Source organism: Sinocyclocheilus grahami, unplaced genomic scaffold (genome assembly GCF_001515645.1).
Source record: "Sinocyclocheilus grahami isolate Dianchi unplaced genomic scaffold, SAMN03320097.WGS_v1.1 scaffold223.1, whole genome shotgun sequence".
Lineage (NCBI taxonomy): Eukaryota > Metazoa > Chordata > Actinopteri > Cypriniformes > Cyprinidae > Sinocyclocheilus > Sinocyclocheilus grahami.
Genome location: NW_015505402.1, coordinates 460,903 through 475,163, shown reverse-complemented (window position 1 = coordinate 475,163; position 14,261 = coordinate 460,903). Strand labels below are relative to the sequence as shown.

The window sequence follows — 14,261 nt, the reverse complement described above, 5'->3', positions numbered from 1 at the left end:
CGCGGCGGCAGGTTATTTCTGTACTTGGCAGTCTGGAGTGGATCTCAGAAGACTCGTCTGTCTTTATACGAGTCTCTGCTGCAGCCTGGGCCTTGACTACTTAAAGAAGCACCTTCACCCTTTTGAGTTCTCATTATCTTTGATGTTGGTCCTGTACAGGTGGGCATGAGGGCTGAGAGCACGGCCCACGTAATGGCCTTGTGTCTATCAAAACTTTCAATATCTATTTCTTTGTGTTTGAAACAGTTTTTGTCACATCTTGACTTTGTTAGATATTTTAAGTGGTACATGTAATATGCAAATGTTATAAACAGCAGTGTTGCCTATTGTCATTGTCATAATGCATTGTTTGCTGTCTCTTTGTCTAGAAATTTTGTATTTATTTATTTTTTTGCTGTCCAACCCAGCTAAAAAGAAATGTTCTCAGAACTTTGGAAAGCATTCCGGCAAGGTTTTCAAAATTATGAACAAACATTCTTCCAGTAACGTTAATAGAATGTTTGTTCTAAGTTACGTTGTTTTAAATAATGTTCTCAAAAACATTATTTATACAATGTTAACTTTTTTAGTTGGACATTCGTGAGATTTTTTAAATGTTACTACTTGTTTCAGAGCATGTTTAGTTTGCATTGAGAAAACATTTAGTTTGCAAAACGTTCATATAACCAAATAATTAAAAATTAAATTAAAAAAATTGACATTTTGAACATTTCTGATAACATTCAGAAATAACATTTTCATAAATTAATGGGAACGTTAGCAAAACATTGTTAGAAAACAAATTTTGTTAGCTTGGAGTCAAATCAAATAAAGAGGTTAAAAATCATGTTTGATATTGCATCTAGTTCATGCATGTTGCTGGACATGGAAGGTCAAGTCGAGTGCCTTGCATTATGAGATACAGCATACAATGCCTGGTCAAAGACTTTAGATCTACAAAGACGGTGCACTGATATTACTTATGAATGGGAGAAAGTGTACTGTAACTGGAAAAAGCCAGAAACCAGGGCCTTGGTGCCTTTTTCTTCAGTCTTATATCTCGCATATGAGTGTGCAGACTTTTTTCAAGTATTTTACTTTTGAGAAAGTGCAACATGCAATATGCCGGTATAGTCCCGCCTTCTGAATAAAAGAGCCAATCACTAATTAATAAAGCCATCACGTCCTTGTAGCTGCCGTTAGAAGTTCTCCTTGCTATAGAAACAGTCAGTGTCCCGAGACACGTTTAACGACTGCACATGCTTATTGCCTGGTCTAGCCTGAAAAATATTTGAGCATAAAAAACAAAATTTATGCTACAGATGTTGTCAGATTTCATTAGTGATTTCAAATATGAAATTTTACCGTAAGCTCGGTCAACAGCTTTGAAGAATTGAATATTTCCCCTTTCAAAGAGATAGGAGCTGTACTTGCATGACTGGAATAGTTCAATGATGGCCGCCGAGTGAAATGACTTGCCTTAAAGGGACTTTTGTGGCGTGCTGCAGTACCAAATTTCAAATGGAATGATTAAATGAACGAAAATCCTGAAATGTTCACGCACAAATGGCACCGTTTCAGCAGAATGACCCCATAACAGTTTAGCTTCCTCAGTGTCTGTAGGACTGTAAAGAGGTGCAGATGTTCAGCTGTCATTACTAGAGGCCGAGGGATCGTGAAACGACAAACAGAAATTCAGCGCTTCAGGAAAGTTGCTGTTCAACATTTTGGTCCCTTTATTAATGTCATCACAATTCCAAGCAAAAGAACCACCATGGTCATGAAATCACCAGCTCTATATACCACTTTGCTAGACAAATAAATGATAAATAATCATTGAAAATAAGTAAAAATACACATAGTGAAGTAAAACATAAAAGCAGGCAGTGAATTCATGAAAATTCAAAAAGACACAGTCCAAAAAAAGAGTAAGTGCCGTAACCTTGTGTGATGGCTGGTTTTCAGCGAAACATTCATATATTCTTCTAAAAAATACAGTTCAGAAGCTCAGAAACAAATATCACAGTCATATCACAGTTTTCGTGCAAAACTCTTGGATTTACAATTAAATTCACTAGCTTTTATCACACTGAAAAATGCAGATGCCCAGTTTTAGAAAGCTTGAGGAGTTTGAAAAGCGTCTCAACCAAACTGTGGTTTAGAACAGAGTCACCAGCTGTTTAATGGTCCAAATGCAGCTACGCATTGTTCATGATATGCATCTTGTCTGTAGTTTGGTGGCAGTCCTTCTATTTAATGTGAGAAATTGGCACTTCAAATCAAATGATGCAACAGGATTACAAATACATACCAATACTTTGGGGGTGAATCTCACAAAAAAAATGGCCAAAACATATTAAAAAAATATATAATTATGTATTTATTTATTTTCAATTAAGCAAATGAAGCTTATTTTTAAGTGTATACTTTCATATTCTTGACAATTATTTTCTTTCGCATTACAACAGACTATTCAAAATTAAGATATTACTGGTCCAAAAATAGCCTCCATTTTCATGATGCTAAATATAATTTCTCATAATACAACAGTATATCATTATTTGTGAGATTCACCCTTGGAGGTAACAGACATATAAAGTGCGATTGACAAACAGAAAATACTTTAGATACATATTTAATCTTTAACATTCACTGCCTACGTCAAGAAACCAAAACCCGAAATGGCAACATCTAATTTTAGAAAGAACAAACACTAAAAGAAAAGACAGAACGCCAATAGAACAAATATTACCCAAAACGTCCAACCTTTGAAAAATCTTTATGCTGGTCTGTAGGCGAGCGGCGTACGTGTGAGAGAAAGCAGGCAGAGTGAAAACGCACCAAAGGGAGGAACCACAAAAATCATCAGAATAACAAAAATATCCGTCCTCACGTTTCTCTGCAAATTCGCTTAAGCTTTGTTTTGATTTTTTTTTTGATTTTCTTTAAATCTGTACAGAGCGCAGGGAAAGTCTATTTGGTTATTCCCAGCTGGCATGTAGAAAGAAGCTTTTTTTTAACCGTTGTTCTTTACATTGAAGGGGAACATTCAAGGCGTATAGCTAAAAAGGAATAGGACTGTACAAGATCACTTCACGGTCCAGGATACACGCTCTGATGCTGGACATTGACAGAAGAAGAAAGAAATGGCAAATAACGTTTTGTTTCATTTATACAGTATTTTACAGCGAAGGGTTGAACTTTAGTATCCTGTTCACAGAAGCTCAGAGGAACGACTGCACGATGAGTCTGTGATGAGATGAGATGTCATTCTGAGGAAGCAGAGAAGATTGCTTTGCTTGTTTTTCTCCCTTTTTCACCTCTCGAACGTTCAGAAGGCATTCAAGCTCTCCAGAGCCACCTCATAACAGAATTTGTACTGCTCCTAAACAAAAACAGAAGCAGTAGCAACAATGCATTAGCAGTTCAAAGGCAGACGCCTCTCAGGGGAGATTTCCCTATAACCCCTGCGTTAATAATGCAACCCCATCATTATACAGTCACTTTTATTAGAGGAAAAGCATCTGCTTATAATAGAGAAAGTCTCATCAGCCGTCTAGATGTCAGAGGGTTCCTTTTAAATGAATTTATTAATAGATACATTTCTTTTCCAGCCTAACGGCCAATGGTAACCTGACGTTAGTCCTATTTTGGTCCAGCATCATATCAGATGCACAGCTGTGGAGTTTTTCGGTTCTCTCCAGCAGAGCGAGATGTTTATAGTACAGTCAGCAGAAGAGGTGTAGGACAGATGTCTAATTGCACCTGCAGCAGCCTCCCATTCCACTCAAGACGTTCTCTCAGAATTGTAGAAAGTGCGGCTGTGTGTCTCAGGGGTTTGAGGTGAATGAGTAATTTAGGGCTGTGCGATATTGAAGAAAAATGCGATATGCGATACCTTGTTAAACAATGCGATATTCGATATGCGATACGATATTGCTTAAAGTGTGTAAAATCAATTTAAATGATATTTTAAAATATATAACCAATTTGTTTCACATTCTTTCTTGGAAAAGAAAGAATCACTATAACTTCTGAAAGTGACCAGCAGTGTTTTAGCAGTACATAAAAAGTAATGTACCAATTTAGAACATCAGTGTGAACATACAAACAAATAAAATAAATGTCACTAATTTTATATCATTGTAACTTTGCTTTCCACAAACTTTAAGTACTTCTTCATATACCACAGCAAATAAAATAAACAGTAGTATTCAGGTACAGCAATGTAATAATTAAGTGTAAGATAACACTGCATAGTGTTCACTGTATGAATTAAATTTAGATTAATCTTTGTTATAGCTGTTTTGTTGTTTGATTAACATTAGTGACATATTCAGCAGCACGTATTTATAGGCTACTGTCCCTTTAAAACCGACTGCACGGATCCAGTATAATGATACACATTTGATTTCTTTCTCAGCTGTTTACATTCATTTAAAACATAACCGACTGCGTTTACGAGAATGAGCGTCGAGACGGGTACTATTGACATAATTCTGTGTGTATGTGTCTGTTCAAACATGAGGAGATGCGAAAGACGAATCAACTCAGTCTGATACACGTCTCTCTGTGTGTGCACACGCTTTGCACGTGTGCGGCAGAACTGAAGATAACGCTGTATGAGATGCGGCTTGTGTGCGCGCTTCAGGTGTGTGTCAGACGGCAAAGAGTTGTTTTCTGTAACTTATTGCACTTAACTCTTTTTAACATCAAGCCATTCTCTGCTATATGCGTCGAACTAAAACTTTGACCTTTTGCAATGTTTTGATTGAAGTAGCCTATTATTAAAATGATTCAGATATCGCACACCATTGCGATATGCATATTGCGATATTTCATAGAGCGATGAAGAGCGGCAGACATGCTGCGGAGACTCAAGGAACTGTTGCTACAAGTGCAATCATCAAGACCACCAACAAAATTCCTGAAGATAGTGTGTATCTGAATATGTAAGCACTCAACAGCCTTCATCTGGTCGCATCAATTTAATGCATACTTGCTGAATCTTACTGACCAAACGTTTTACTGACACTAAACACAATATTAATAAATACACATTAATTTATGCGAGTCAACTGAAAACACAGTATTAAACAGCAGAGAAATATGCGTGTAGCTCACCATTGTCTCCACCATGTTGGCTTTGTTGTTCCTCAGCGTCTTTACTGTGTGGAACACGTCCACGATGTTCTGCTGCTGGATCATCTCACAGATGCTACAGATGGCACAAAACGTCCCGCTGCGTCCTCCACCAGTCCTGAAGAGATCAACAACAATAAGGCACGAGAAACAAATCACACATCCCATAATGTCACAGATACGCAGAGTTAATATCCCATAAAATCACAGCTTGACTTGTGCTACATTTTTGAAGATCGCAGGCCTCGTGGCTCAAACCTTGAAGTGTGTCATTTTATTGTGATGTTACAATAGCTTCTAATATCTCAGTTTAATGTGCAGCCATTCATAGTTTCATTTCCTCGAAAAACACAAACACTGATGGCACATTACGCACGGTTTAGAAGTATAGTCTTCATCCGAACTGAGATTGCGAAAGTAAAAGGCTTGTAGTTGAATCTGGATGTTTGCTTGAACAGAGGACTTTGCAGAACTACTGGTAAATCAAATAACTACCACTGATCACGGGTCAGTTTTACCCCTGACTAGTATCAGTACAATGACATGACACAATCAAGTAGAAAATTGTCTTCAAAGTGATTCATGCCGTTTGCAGAACGTCAGCTTTACTGTGACATTTTAAAATAATTTCTCTCGGGGAAACTGCTCTGCATTCAACAGCTGAACTTTTTTTGACAGTGATGGGAAAGTAATGAAGTTGTCAGATCTTTTGTATCTCTCTGGCTTTAATTTGTGACACTGATAAGATTGTCCTTGGCTCAAAGGCTGTACGGTTTTATCCTTTCGTCCTTTTAAAGCTGCAGTTTTAATCTGCGATTTTGTACCGACTGCACAGTGCACACAGACTTGGATGAAAAGCTGTGAAATACACATCTTGAATGATCAAAATGTGCTTCATTAAACTCTTATTAGCTACAACAGACAGTGTCTTACATATGTTAAAATCTATAGACAAATCTGTATGGCATTATTAAAGGAACAGTTCACCCAAAAATTAGAATTTGTTCTTCAGGCCATCCACAGATTTTGAGACATGTAGCATTACATTACTTATTTGCCAATGGATCCTCTGCAGTGAATGGGTGCCATCAGAATGAGAGTCCAAACAGCTGATAAGAACATCACAATAATCCACAAGTAATCCACACCACTCCAGTCCATCAATTAACGTCTTGTGAAGTGAAAAGCTGCATGTTTGTAAGAAACAAATCCATCACTAAGACGTTTTTACTTCAAACCATAATGCATAATCCATAATAAGGCTTGCTCCAATAAAAAGCCATCCCCTGTTGTTCTCTCACATCAAAATCCAATAACATAATTGTTTAGAACTGTTTTGGACTGTTTTCATTAGTAAACTGTGCTTGATCTGTGCGTATTTCCCTCCTGATTCAGTCAAGACGACTTTTCCACTGGAGGATGCATTATTATTGATAGAGGACTCGTTTAAAGTTAAAAACATCTTAATAATGGATTTGTTTCTAACAAACACACAGTTTTTGGCTTCACTGGATGTTAACTGATGATCTGGAGTGGTGTGGATTATTGTGATGTTTTTATCAGTTGTTTGGACTCTCATTCTGACGGCACCCATTCACTGCAGAGGATCCATAGGTGAGCAAGTGATGTAATGCTAAATTTCTCCAAATCTGTTCCAATAAAGAAACAAACTCATCTACATTTTGGATGGCCTGAGGAACTATTCCTTTGATTACATATAGTGTAAATTTAAGATGTCGGTAACACTTTAGTATAGGGACCAGTTCTCACTATTAACTAGTTGCTTATTAGCATGCCTATTATTAACATATTGGCTGTTTATTAGCACTTATAAAGCTAATAAACAACAATAATAATATTCCGCATGACCATATTCTATGCCCCTAATCCTACCCAAGTTCAAGTTCATTTATTTATAAAGCACATTTTAAAAACAGCCACAAGATACACCAAAGTGCTGTGCATAAAAATCAGACCATAAATGAATAAAACCAAAAAGTAATGACAGATAAACGTTTTGAAGACAGAGTAATAATCAAGACCATAATACAGCGTAATGAGAATATTAGTAGGCCAGGTTGAACAAGTGTGTTTTTAAAAGTGACTTGAAAATGGATAGGGAAGGTGCCACTCTAATCTCAATTGGCAGATTTTTCAATAACCGAGGCCCAACCACAGAAAAAGCTCGATCCCCTCTGCGTTTAAGTCTGGACTGTGGGACTAAAATGAGATTCTGATCACTGAATCTTAGACTTCTAGTGGGAGTATAAAAATGCAGCAGCTCTGAAAGATAACTAGGGGCTTGGTTATGTAAAGATATATACACCAGTAAGAGAACTTTATAATCGATTCTAAATTGAATAGGCAACCAATAAAGGGCCCTCAGTATAGGGGTGATGTGGTCACATTTGCGACCATTTTGAAGAAATCTAGCAGCAGCGTTTTGGACCAATTGTAGGCGAGTAATTTGTGACTTTGAAATACCGCAATATAGTGAGTTGCAGTAATCTAAGCATGAAGTAATAAAAGTGTGGACACCCATCTCTAACGTTGTAACATTTAAAAAGTGTTTGATTTTAGACAGCAAGCGGAGTTGGTAAAAACTGGAACCAATTACAGAAGATATATGTTTATCGAATTTTAATGACTCATCAAAATGGACGCTGTGATTTCGCACACGAGAAGATCTGAAGGCTGATAAGCTGCCCAGATCTAGGCTGGTAGCCTGAGAATGATCAGTAGGACTGAAGACAATCATCTCTGTTTTATCTTCATTTAACATTAAAAAAATTTCAGCTAGCCAGATTTTGACCTTGTCTAGGCACCTTTGTAAAGTACTAAGTGCTGAAGGATCATTTCTCTTAATAGGTAAATAAATCTAAAGTGTGGACACCCATCTCTAACGTTGTAACATTTAAAAAGTGTTTGATTTTAGACAGCAAGCGGAGTTGGTAAAAACTGGAACCAATTACAGAAGATATATGTTTATCGAATTTTAATGACTCATCAAAATGGACGCTGTGATTTCGCACACGAGAAGATCTGAAGGCTGATAAGCTGCCCAGATCTAGGCTGGTAGCCTGAGAATGATCAGTAGGACTGAAGACAATCATCTCTGTTTTATCTTCATTTAACATTAAAAAAATTTCAGCTAGCCAGATTTTGACCTTGTCTAGGCACCTTTGTAAAGTACTAAGTGCTGAAGGATCATTTCTCTTAATAGGTAAATAAATCTGGGCATCGTCAGCATAAAAATGAAAAGTCACCCCATGCCTTCTTAGAATGGAACCCAGAGGAAGCATGTACAGGGGAAAAAGAGAGGGCGCCAATATCGAGCCTTGAGGGAGGCCACAGGTGAGATGAGCAACAGGGGAATATAAATTACCTAATTTGACAAAAAAAAATTCTGTCAAATAAAAATGACTGAAACCACTTAAGGACCGTACCTTTTAGGCCCATGTCTGACTCTAATCTAGATATCAGAATAGAGTGGTTCACAGTATCAAATGCTGCTGATAAATCTAAAAGAACCAGGACCACAGAATCACCAGAGTCGGTAGCTAAAAGGATGTCGTTTAACACTCTGAGAAGGGCTGTTTCAGTACCATGAGCAGATTTGAAACCAGATTGAAAAATTTCAGAAATACAGTTACGATTTAGAAAGAACTGCAGTTGGTCAAACACATTTTTTTCTAAATCCTTTGAGATAAATGGCAAAACAGAAATGGGAGAAAAAGGCTTCTTGAGAAGTGGAGTGACAGTAGCCACTTTAAGAGTAGCAGGAACAGAGCCATTTAAAAGGCACTTATTGAAAAAGACACCAAACCTGGCCCAACAATGTCAGCAATTAATTAAAAAAAATTAGGATGCATGATGTATGAAGGACAAAAAGATGGTTTAATATTAGCAATGATGTCTTTGAGTGATTGTAAGGAAATGGTTTCAAAAACAACCCAAGAAACAGGATGCCGAGAAAAAGGAGGGGGTTCAGTATGGAGAGAACAGACTTTGGGATCTCAAATTAGAGATTTTGTCAATGAAGTGTCTCAAGAAGCTTTCACATAGAGCATCGGAGGCAACAGGCACTGTAATAACAGAAGGATTAACAACAGAATTAATAACTGAAAACAGAACTTTAGAAGTAGAGTGTTTTTTTTATTAAATCAGAAAAACAAGTCTTTAAACAACTGAAATGAAATATGTAATTTATCCTTTTTCCATTTGCGCTCGGCCTTTCTACAAGCCTCTCGTAGGAGTCGAGTATCAGAATTTTGCCACAGAACAGATTTAGATTTGTGCTTATAAGGCTTGACTGGGGCAGTGGCATCTAAAACATCCAGCCAGGCAGAATTGAGAAGACTTGGATGTTGGTCAGCATCCAGGTCAGGTAGCGGTAGATCCAGAGATGAAAACAAGACTCCATAAAACACTGATTAAAATCTGACCCAAACTTAGAAGAATAGGCCCGAGACAGCGTTACAGCTTTCTTAGTAAAATGAGAGAGATTAGCAAGAGACGTAGAAAATCAAATCGGCTTATGGTCAGAGAGCAGGAAATCAGATATCTCAATATCAGAAACAGTACACCCATGAGAGAGTACAAGATCTAAAATATGTCCCTGAACATGAGTGGAGTCCTTTATCCATTGAAAGAAACTAAAAGAGTCAATAAGATTGAGAAACCCCTTCGATAACGGGTTTGACTGACAGCAAACATGGATGTTAAAATCGCCCACTAATAAAAAGCGGTCGTACTTTGTGGCAATATTGCTGACAAATTCAGTAAATTGCTGTATGAAGTCCTTTGCTGAGTGAGGAGGACGGTAAATCACCCCTAATACTACTAGTGGAGACGTGCTGAAATTGCGTTTGGTCTCGTACTGTATCTCGTACCTTGTCAGTGTCGTGCGCTTTGCTTGGCCATTTGTTGGGATAAACAGGAAAGTGTGTTCAAGCGCCAGCAAAACAGTGTAAAGAAATACTCTTTGTGAGAAGCAGTCAACCAGCAGAAGTTAAAAGCAGCTTGTAAGTGTATTTATTTCTTGTCTTGGACAAATGGACTATTTCTTGGCTTGGCCATTTGTTGTGATAAACAGGAAAGTGTGTCCAGCTGAATTCAATTTGAGTTTTGTTAAACGAATAAAAAAGAAGCTTAGTTTACCGCGGAAGCGGTCGCGGCTCGTGTGAAGACCGAAGACTGTAAAGACCATCGACTCTACCGTGCGACTCCACCGGGAAGGGACACCGGCAAAAGATAAGTATCGCTTTTTATTTCTCCTCTTTCCAACTACTAGTTTCACTTCTGTTTCAGTTTTTTTATAACCATTTCTTACTATGTGTCAGTAAGTTGTTGTTATTTTAGCATGTGTGTTTGGCTGCAATATAACAAAGAGTGAAAAATTTAAGGGGGTCTGAATACTTTCCGTACCCACTGTATATATATATATATATATATAGTATTTATAGAGTTTTAGCTTTTAGTTTTAATTACTTTTTCTTATTTGTAAGTCGCTTTGGATAAAAGCGTCTGCTAAATGACTAAAAGTAAAAGTAAAGTAAAAGTAATAAAACGGGACCATTCCAGTCGAGATGGAGAAGCTGAACTTCAAAACTGGCAAACACATCCACTGAAACAGACCGACAGCACTCAAGAAAAGAGTCTTTTAAAATAGTTACTAGCCCACCCCCTTTTCTGGTCGGGCAGGGAGAATTAAAAAAGCTGCAGTCAGCCGGAACCAATTTGGAAAAAGGAGTAAAATCACCAACCTTGGTCCAGGATTCAGTGATGAACATAAAATCCAGACTATGAGTAGTGAAGAAATCGTTTAGCAGAAAGGTCTTCTTCACCAAAGATCGAGCATTGATTAGAGCCATTTTTGGCGGGGGAATCACATCCAGAGAAAGTGATGCTTTGCTCAGCGATCGCAGGTTACCGGGATTCACTCTGTTGCGCTTACTGATCCGAGGAAGGCCATCCAAGGAGACAGGGGACAGAGACGGGGAGAACAGTTTGAAGCCACCAATAAGGCGAAACCAGCAGCCGCCAGGCAACAGGACTGCGGCAGAACGACTCACAGGAAAGACCAGACCAGAAGCCAGCCCGAAGGTGTGCCTTCAATTTGATGGTAAGTCCTCCCTGACACCCGCGTTTTCTCCTACGCTTTCTCCGTGAAGTGCAGAGAGGTCACTGGCGGATACACGCCGGAATATCCATTGAAAGGTTAACATGCGTTTGATTAAAAACGCTCCACGTCCGTCTTATAACTGTCCATAAATGAGGCACGAATATCCAGTAGTGATTGTCGGTCATAAATCAAAAGTGCGGCAAACAAAATTTCGAAAACCAAACAGACATCCATACACATAAAAAAAGGAGCAGCTGATGGCATGCCAAACACAGGCGCCATCTTGAATCTTAGATTCAAGCAATACCTAAACTAAACAACTACCTTACTAACTATTAATAAGCAGCAAATTAGAAGTTTGAGGCAAAAGTCATTGTTAATGGTTTGTTAATAGTGAGAAATGGACCTTAAAATAAAGTGTTACCAAGATGTCATCAAAAATGTACTATATTTCAGGTTCATACAGCACACACCACATAACATTATCCTGCTATGTGTTTTGCTATGTTTCTATTAATATTGTCCAGTCATATCTGCTCATCACAGGGTTTCTCCAAACAAGACTCACTCGTTCATACATGAACATGTTTATGGTTTTATGTATAACAGCTTTGTGTTGTGATGGAGCTGGTGTTGTGGAGGTCACACTCACAGACAGTGGACCACCGTGCGTCCGTCTCCTCCGTCATACTGCTCCTGCCACTTAGCCAGCCGTCTGACCAGCTGCAGAATGGAGCGTTTGGACAGCGGCGTGTCTCTGTACGCCGGCCAACCAATATATTGGAAATGCTGGACCAGCCGGTAGCCGTCTTGAAGCTGGAAGCAAAACAGGAGACGTTTTGAGAACATATTTCCAGAAAACATTTATGTCAACTCCTGCTTCACAAAGTGAAAGTTTTGAACTTATAGTATAAGACTGACACCCCATAGTCAAGAGAACCCACATAAAGACATCTTTTTGAAACTAAAATGAAAATGAAAAGGACTACTTATTCATATTAATATTGATTTAAATATCTCAGTGGTCTCTTAGACAGCCATGAGATTAAATGGAGATACATGGGGAGGTTCAGAAGAGATCTCTACAATGTCTCAAAGTCCTTAGATTTTGCCAAGATATTAAAGTCTGCAAGCCAAATTAAAGATCTCAATATAACCTCAAACATTTATCATCAAATTTGTCCTCAACAGATGATCTGAGCTGCTATTCACATTAATTTTATAGCTCTATAACTTTTAAACTTTAAAAAAAAAAAGATTTTTTTGAAGTTGTACATAATGATTATTGGAATATGTTTTACAAGAAAATACTATTTCAGTCTTTCTACATTAATTTCATTATTTATGTGTTACTTGCCATTGTTTTGTAATTAATGGTACAATTTACTAGCAATTTCTGATTGAAAATGGTTTCTACACCAATATTTTAGTGTACTGGATATGAGCTATTGACTGATTTATGCTTAAATTAAACGTAACTAAGAACTCAGGTCTCCTGAGCTTTGAGAGAGCAACCTTGGAACAATAAGCAACTGAAAGCTGGTTTGGAAAACGATTGTAACCATTTTGTCTGTATATATAACATTCACACTACCTCCGATTCTTGCAGTGACACTGAAAAGCAAAAAATAAAACATCAAAACAAAAGCGAAAGCAAACAGAGATGTCAGCTGGATACTGCAGTCAGACCGGATCAGCTAAATGAGAGTCATATTACACACAATTTGCCATCGATGGAGCCATTTCATGGCAAATTTGTGATGCTGTGGCACTTATTTATTTTGTGCTGCTATGCTACGCCGGCACTGATTAGCTACCGGGTAAACCTCGCCTGTCACCGGCGGTTAAAGAGAATGAGGGGGAAGAAAAGAGAAGGGAAGCAGGAGGAGGCGGGATGAGTCTTCTGAAACGTTTGATGCTCGAAACACATCAAGCTTCAGTAATGACTGCTAATGTGCACGAACAGAAAGCTCAAGCTAACTCACATGGAAAAGAAGAAAAACTGCACAAAACCCATCCGTGGCTTATATCAGCAATGGCAGGATGGTGGTCAAATGTTTATGTGATTATTGTGCTCTTGCATATGTGTCTGGCAGAACGAATCACGTTCAAAGATGCATGACGTGCTGAGTGTTGAAATCATGTGGATTGAAAGGACTATATAGTCGTGGCCTCTTTCTGGCTTATAACGTAATTTCTCACATCACTAACTCAGGGTCATAATCTCAGCCGCTGTTGATTTACTGTCGCATTAGGAGCCAACTCAAAGTGATTTAAGTGAATTTTTATCTCTTCTTGATCTCTAGGATTTTGGTTTTCAAAAAGCAGTTTTATTTTAGTGAGTCACGGTCAGGGTGGATTGATACCAGGCACAAAGTACATCAGGACTTTCAGGGGGTTCAACTTGGCTTGAGGTTCATCATCAGGAAACCTGTTTGAAAACCATCAGTATTTCGTCCACTTCAATTTGGTGAAGCTTTTTTTTTTTTTAAACAAAACACTGCAGATTATAGTTTTAAAGTACAGATTTCTGATAAATACTGTAATGACATCACTTGTTGACAAATCATTTGACAGGAATAATTTGAGCAGCTGTTGCTATGGTTTCTCCTCAGGTCAATGTGACTTCTGTTCACCAGCATCTGTTTAGCAGCAAGTAAAAATGCATACTAATTTTAAAACTTATTTTTTGTTTCGTTACTGAAATGTTGTTTGTAATTTTTTTAATATTGTTTTTTTTTTCATTAACTGGGTTAATATGTATCACAGTTTCTGCAAAAATATTTAGCAGAACAATTGTTTTCAACATTCAAATCATGATTTCTGAAGGATCATGTGACACTGAAGACTGGAGTAATGATGCTGAAAATTCAGCTTTGTCATTACAGGAATAAATTATAAAAAAAAAACAATATTTTACAATATTACTGTTCAAATAAATCAAATAAAAGAGACTTGCTTTACAAAAAAAAAAAAAAAAAAAAAATTTTTACCAAATGGCATATATAAAAATTTC

At 37.7% G+C, this 14,261-nt stretch overlaps 1 protein-coding gene across 1 annotated transcript in view; it reads right to left on the bottom strand.

Moving 5' to 3' along the window:
* Nucleotides 1–2,916: 2,916 nt before the first annotated feature.
* ptprt (protein tyrosine phosphatase receptor type T) overlaps nt 2,917–14,261 on the bottom strand; it is a 278,126-nt gene continuing 266,781 nt past the window's right edge. Inside the window, exons 28-30 of the mRNA XM_016287683.1 lie at nt 11,898–12,061; nt 5,104–5,239; nt 2,917–3,364 (exon numbers count right to left, since the gene is read on the bottom strand). Coding sequence (XP_016143169.1) covers nt 3,311–3,364; nt 5,104–5,239; nt 11,898–12,061 — 354 coding nt within the window. The 3' untranslated portion in view covers nt 2,917–3,310. The remainder of the gene's footprint in view (nt 3,365–5,103; nt 5,240–11,897; nt 12,062–14,261) is intronic.